We start from the raw sequence: 7,563 nt of genomic DNA, 5'->3' as shown, positions 1-7,563 counted from the left end.
TTCTTACCTTCTCTTTATATTATGTTATGCATGCACTAGATCAACATCTATTTTAATGGGTTAGAGATAGAGTGAGAAAGTGATTAAGGAAGAGATTAGAGACCTAATCTCCTCAGCCGCCAAACTGCTTGAATTTTTTTCACTAAAAATTTCTGTCACCAAGCTTAATTCTTCCATAGCTCTGTGACAATGGCCCGTTCATCATCATCGAAATCACCAAAAAAACATAGGAATAGCTCAAGTAGCTCGACAGTAGTTAAAGGAAGTGCTGAAAAGTTAGGAAACGAGAAGAAGACCGGCCCTGAAGAGGAAGATGTTCTACGTACAAAGGCTATGCATGAAGTTCATGATATCCCTGGACTATCCTTTAAGGATGAGGAAAACCCGGAAGATAATATACAATGGGTGACCCAGAGGAATAAAAAGAATGGCAAGAACTCTGCAGCAGGGGAGACAACTGATAAAAGTACTGAGAAGCCTGAACAAGACACTGAGGAGCTGTTGCAATTCACAGCTGAGGATGTCAGTGAAGAAATTGCCTACTGGAATCAGGCTGTGTTCTGTTTTGTGTTAGGAGCTAATCCACCATGGGAGGTGGTGCAGGGATATGTGCATAGAATATGGGGTAAACATGGTATTGATAAAATTTCATTCCTACCTAATGGTATATTCTTGGTAAGGTTTAAGGAAATGAAGGACAAAGAGGCAATTCTAAATGCAGGCTATCATATGTTTGATAACAAACCTTTGATAGTGAAACCTTGGCAAGAGAAGATTGACCTCTTAAAAGCAGAAGTGAAAGTGGTTCCAGCATGGATTCGCATACATGGACTACCTCTTAAATTCTGGGGATCCTGTCTCCCTGCCATTGCCGGATTAATTGGCCCTTATGTAAAGTCTGACGCTGCCACAGTGGAGAAAACGAGACTAGGCTTTGCTAGAACAATGGTGGAGCTGAAGATAGGGCAAGCTCTCAAACCAACAATAAAATTCGAGATGAGAAGGGCAAATCCTTCAGCTAAAGGTTGAATATGAGTGGAAACCAATTGTGTGTGAGAAATGTAAGGGACTAGGGCATGAAGGAAAGAATTGCAGAAAGGAACGACTTAAAAGGACTCATACTGGACAAAGAAAGAATGTCCGCGTCAACTCCCTAAAGCCAATGGGAGTAACACTACTCTCTCTACCAAAGAGTTCCCTGCCCTGACTGGAACAAAATCAGAACCTGCAGCTGCAGCCACAGCAGATACCCCTCAACAAGAGACAAAGATCATCGTAAGTGAGCCAATACCAACATCAATGATTCTACGGGTAAACCTCCGCTAAAAACAGTATTGAAAACCCGAATCAATCAATTGATACAGCAATGATATTGAACACTCGAACCAAGTGCTGGAGGGTACGGATACTAATAAGGAAGACTTAGATGTTGGGAAATTACAAGTAGAGGATAATGGTGACCCAAACACTAATCCCCCCCATAATGAATAATATAGGATTTTGGAATGTTCGGGGGATGAATAGTGTTAATAAACAAAAAATTATTAGAAGTTTTATTCAGAATAATGAAGTTTGTCTTTTTGGTTTATTAGAAACAAAAATAAATGGTGGTAATGTAGGTAATATAGCTAATACCATGCTTGAGGGGTGGAGTGTCACCACAAATTGTAGTTTACATAAAGGAGGGAGGGTTTGGTTACTTTGGAGACCCAATTTTTTTGAGGTTCAAATTATACAATATGACCCTCAATTCATCCATTCCAAAGTAACTGTGAAAGCTACTCAGCAATGCTTCTTGCTCACTTTTGTGTATGCCTTTAATGAAGGCTCTGAAAGATTGAGTCTGTGGGAAAACCTTCGAAAGTTTGCTACACCCAGCACTCCTTGGGCAATAGCTGGTGACTTTAATACGGTTATTTCACCTGATGAGAGACTAGGTGCTGCCACCAAACAAGAGGACATGGAAACTTTTGTGGACTGCATTTCTGACTGTGGTATGACTGATATCCATGCTACGGGAGCATACTTCACTTGGAATAATAAACAAGATCAAAACCACAGGAAATATAGCAAGATAGATAGATTCCTGATCAATAATGAATGGTTAGATGCATTTCCTGATATGAATGCTCATTTCCACCCTGAAGGAATTATGGATCACACCCCGTGTGTAATCAGGAATACCAAATTGGATGGGAGAAGGAAGTCGAGTTTCAAATACCTCAATATGTGGAGTACTGCTCCTGATTTCCTTAAGACTGTCAAGCACATCTGGAGTCTGCAAATTCACGGCTCAAAAATGTTTGGCCTGGTGAAGAAACTGAAAGCCTTAAAGGGAGACCTCAGGGACCTGAACCAGAAATGTTTTTCTGATGTTGAACTGCGAGCTAGTCAAGCAATTAATACTCTTGAGGAAATCCAACTGCAAATAGAGGGACATTATGATAGCAATGATCTCATTACTCGTGAAATCCAGGCCCTGCAGGAGGTGAATTACTGGACCAAAGCAAGGGAGAGCTACCTGCAACAGAAAGCAAAAGTTCAGTGGATTAATGACGGTGATAGTAACACTGCTTTCTTTCACTCGCCATTAAAGCACGCTGCTTGAGGAATAAGGTTGTGCAAATTGAGGACCGTAAAGGAAATCTCGGACGGACACGGCCAGTATTCGAGAGCATTTCTGAAGTTTTACCGAGGGACTGTTGGGCAGCCAAAAGAGGACTCGAACATGTGAGAAGAGCGATCCTGCAGACCGGTCCTGTCTGCAATGCTAATCACACTCTTTTGCCTTACTAGCTCCTATAACTAAAGATGAAATCAAAAGAGTGGTATTTGCTATCCCTAAAGACAAAGCCCCCGGGCCGATGGATACACTAGTGGGTTCTTCAAAGACTCCTGGGACATAGTGGGGGAGGATGTCTGTAGTGCCATTATGGAATTCTTCAACTCTGGAAGAATGCTTACTCAAGTCAATGCTACTAGTATCACCCTCATTCCAAAATATGATAGACCTACAAATGTGAGCCACTTTAGACCAATAGCTTGTTGTAATATGGGCTATAAGGTGATCTCAAAATTGCTCTGCAACAGATTAGCTTTGGTCCTTCCTGATATTATCCATGAGACTCAAGGAGCTTTTGTTAAGGGCAGGTCTATCATTGAAAATGTTCTAATTTGTCGGATATTGTTCATCTCTATGCAAGGAAAGTCAGACCCCACTAGTGCCTCTTCAAAATAGATTTGCAAAAAGCATACGATACCATTGAGTGGGAATTTATTGAACAAATGCTCCATGGGCTTAATTTCCCACAGCATTTTATTCAATTGGTGATGCAATGTGTCACAACGCCCACCTACACTCTTTCCTTAAATGGGAGCAATTTTGGGTATTTCAAAGGACAAAGAGGTCTGAGGCAGGGGGATCCAATCTCCCCATTGCTCTTCACTATTTGTATGGAGTACCTAACCAGATTGATAAACTTTGCCACTACCAGATGGCCATTCCAATATCACCCCCTGTGCAAGAATTTAAAACTTACCCATCTCATGTTTGCAGATGACTTACTCTTATTTTGCAAAGGAAAGCCTCAGTCAATATGGTTACTTATGCGAGCCTTCTCCTCCTTCTCTAAGGCTTCTGGACTAGCACTGAATAATGCTAAATCAGAAATCTTCTTTAATGGAGTTGAAGAAGATATAAAGGAAGGGATAAAGTTGGTCACTGGTTTCAAGGAAGGCAAAATGCCATTCACCTACTTGGGAGTGCCTATTAAAGCAGGACGTCTTACTAAGCATGAATGCAATGCCCTCACTGAAAAAATGGTTACTAGAATTCGCAGTCTAGGAGCAAAGAAGTTATCCTATGCTGGCAGGGTGACTCTTATCAATTCAGTGTTGAATACACTTCAAAATTATTGGGCACAGATGTTCATAATTCCCAAAAGCATCATAAATCATATTATGGCAATCTGCAGGAACTACCTTTGGGATGGTTCAACTGTTTACCAGAGAGTCCCTATGGTTGCCTGGGATAAGGTAACTTTGCCTAAAAAGGAAGGCGGGCTGGGAATAAAAAGAGCAGATACCTGGAATTATGCCACTGTAGGCAAGCTTGTAGACTGGATATATAGTAAAGCAGATAGACTATGGATCAAATGGGTAAGTAATGTTTATATCAAAGATCAAGACTGGCACGACTATTCACCACCTGCTGATGCTACCTGGGTATGGAAGTCCATATGCAAAGTAAAAGAAAAATTAAAGAATGGCTTTGAGGATGGCAAATGGACTGTTAATCCTAAAGGCTATACTATCAGGAATGGGTACGAATGGCTGTCCCCTGTTCACGTCCCTCTTGAATGGCCTGCAATTGTTTGGAATAATTGGAATGTGCCAAAACATTCTATGACTACTTGGCTTAGAATGCATGAAGGCATGAATGTGAAGAGCAAACTTGTGAGGTTTGGTTGCTGTACTGATGACCTATGCCTGCTTTGCCAGTTACTACCTGAAACAGTAGAACACTTGTTCAACTCATGTGTGTATACTGTCAATATCCAATCATGCTTAGCACAGTGGTTTGGAGGATGCTTCCCTACAGTGAATAGCCTGATTGCAACCAAGAGAGATAGTGCAGGATGGAATGTAATCCCCCTATAAATCTAGTACAAAACAGTGGCGGAATCACTGTCGAACGGGATTAATAACACAGTGATAAAAGTCTAACTGATAAAAATTGAGAATATAAAATTCTCAATTATGAAGATTTGCAAAGCTCGGTCAAATACAAATGCCACTTTCCTAGAAAAAGGGCTAAAACAAAAATCCTCAAAGTGTTCAACTGAAAACATAAAGGAACAGTAGGGATCTTGGACTACTCGCTAGCTCTCACACCGATATCCCATCCATAAGAATACCCGTCATGTTATAAACATAACAGCCACAGTCAGTGGGGAGTAACTAGACGTTCTCCCAGCCATGTTACACAATATAAATGGTATAGAAGAAATAATATATCAAAATAGATTGAAGTATTATAACAAAAGTAATTAAAATATGATATCAAAATTACGATCAGAACAAATCGTACTGCATGCTTAACAACAAAATTCCTCAAACAACAGAATGGAAATAATATAGTTCAGGCTTAGATTTTAACATGCTTTGGCAATATCGCTAAAAACCGTAGACCCCGCTCACCTACCATGTGCTAATTTTTGGGGACCCCTCTCAGTCAAACCCACTAGTCACAAACCATAACTAACCCCTGCTCACCCCTGTCTAAGTACATGTACATGACTCTACGACAATCTGTACCAACGGAACCCCGCTCACCCCGGGTAACAAATCAAATGGTGGTAAGAAAATAGTATACCTCGTTTTATTATTCCTTGCCTTCCCTCCAAATATTCCAAACTCAAAAATACCCAAAAGGTAGTATCTTATTTCAAGATTTGTAAGTGAACTACTCTTTTATTATCTCGAGTGAAAACTTAACTGTATAATTATAAGGTATAAAATGGTTTCGAAGTTTACATATGATAAAGCTACTGCTTTATACTTTAAATCAAGTCTAAATGAAAGTACTTTATGAAGATATGTATTATTTAGGCCTTTATTGAGACTTAGTCATAAAAGCGATTTTACAAAAAATGAAACACCTTACGGTAAAATTCATAATTAAATATATAAAAATAGAAATGATGCAAGGTCAATTTTCATGGTTTCCAGAAGGTTTTAGCTACAACTTTTATTCTTTGATAAACTTGTAATGACGAAAGTAGCAGGGTATATAAATTGATTTGCGAGAATCAGGTCATAAAATGATAACCAGAATGTCTTAATTTATAAATCGACTTTTAGAATATATTTTGAGGTAAATTAAAATTTTACAGGATACTAGACATCCTAAAGTTTATTCATGAAAAATATGAGCTTATGTTTCGAAGGATAAATATGTTTTTCAAATTAAACTTTGAGCTAAAGACAAATTTGTTGTATTCTGGATAGATGTTCACAAATATTTGCTTCTGATCAAACCACACGTCCAAATGTTATGAAATTTTTTGTGTAGATCCTAGACTTGAAAATAACAGGACTTTATTCACAACATTTTTAAATATTCGAAATATAAACAGGGGATATAAATTTTACAAACAGATTGTCGAATCGTTTATCAACAAATTTCGGTTTTGACTAAAACTTCCAATTTACTTTAAATTACGAAATGAAGGTTTCGAGGGCTAAAATTTAACACAACCTTAATATATAATGTCTCAGCCTTATATTAAAATTTCATAAATTGTTAATTAGTATAAGTATTTTAAAACTAATTAAAACAGTCCAAGTATACTATATTTGCAAGAATTGCAACAATAATGTAAAATACGAAATAAATACTTTAAATGCAAAACAATTACTATAAAACTTCATGGTGACTTATAATATGTCAAATGTTCCAGAAAAGTAATTTATAGCCATTTTACTCATAATTTCGAAATTAGTTATTATCAATTTATAGTCCAAATTATTAGTAAGTCCTCTAAATGTCAAAGTTCTTAATACAAGCAACTACAACAAATATATGGTAACACCGAGTAACGTCCTTTGTTACCTTAGTTGTCAAGGTCCGAGTCGATTAAATACTCGTCTTCTTCGGAGTCTTCTTGATAACCTATAAAATAAAAACACATATGGTATATTGCTCCATATGTCACGATTAAGTATATGAAATAAAACTATGATGACTATAAAACTACCTTGACTATTATTATTACTATTCTTACCAAAGTAGAAGAGATTACCAATAACAATTAGAGTTTTGAAGGAAAGGAATAGGATGAATTCTCTTGATATGTTTTCTCCTAAATTATGGTGGAAAACAAGCTTGTAAACTAGTAAAAAGAGTAGAAGAATTGATTCAAATTGCAAGAGCTTTGAAGTATGAATTGTAGTAGTTTGTACGTAAGAAATGAAGAGGAAATGGAGTCCTTTAAATAGAGCAAGTGACCAGCCAAAGCAAGGGACAACAAGGCACAATTATTGGTAAATTCCACCCAAAAGAATAATATAAGGAAGCTATGAAGACAAGGGGCCGAACTATGGTATAGATTAGGGTTGTTTTTGCAATAAAATAAAAAGTAGGAGGCAAGCTAGATGGCCTCTAAAATCTGGTGGGTGTATTATGTAGGGATCACTTTGATCTTATAATATATGTACAAGACAATTACAAAATATTACGGGTTTGACGGAATTAAATTCCGAGTCAAAAAGGATAAAATACGCATCAAGAGCGAACACCGATTATAAAACGAATTTAATTAAATAATTAAATCATATCCGTACTTGAAGGATTAAAATTACATCTCATAATTTAAAAGTGAATAAATGAGATTAGAAAATTTGCGGGTGTTACAACCTCCCCCACTAAGAAAAAGTTTCGTCCCCGAAACTTGAAAGGAGTTAAAGAGTGTTGATAGGGAAACGAGATTACCTTAATCGAAGAGGTGAGGGTGCTTAATGCGCATAGAAGATTCGGTCTCCCAAGTCTCCTCCTCGAAGCGG

General features: G+C 37.6%; 1 protein-coding gene across 1 annotated transcript; it reads left to right on the top strand.

Moving 5' to 3' along the window:
• Positions 1-3,606: 3,606 nt before the first annotated feature.
• On the top strand, positions 3,607-4,659 carry LOC141637257 (uncharacterized). Its single transcript, XM_074446821.1, has one exon. The coding sequence runs from the start codon at positions 3,607-3,609 to the stop codon at positions 4,657-4,659; it is 1,053 nt and encodes a 350-aa protein (XP_074302922.1).
• Positions 4,660-7,563: the final 2,904 nt, after the last annotated feature.

Source organism: Silene latifolia, unplaced genomic scaffold (genome assembly GCF_048544455.1).
Source record: "Silene latifolia isolate original U9 population unplaced genomic scaffold, ASM4854445v1 chrun_scaffold_16, whole genome shotgun sequence".
Lineage (NCBI taxonomy): Eukaryota > Viridiplantae > Streptophyta > Magnoliopsida > Caryophyllales > Caryophyllaceae > Silene > Silene latifolia.
This window is presented reverse-complemented; position numbering and strand designations above follow the sequence as displayed.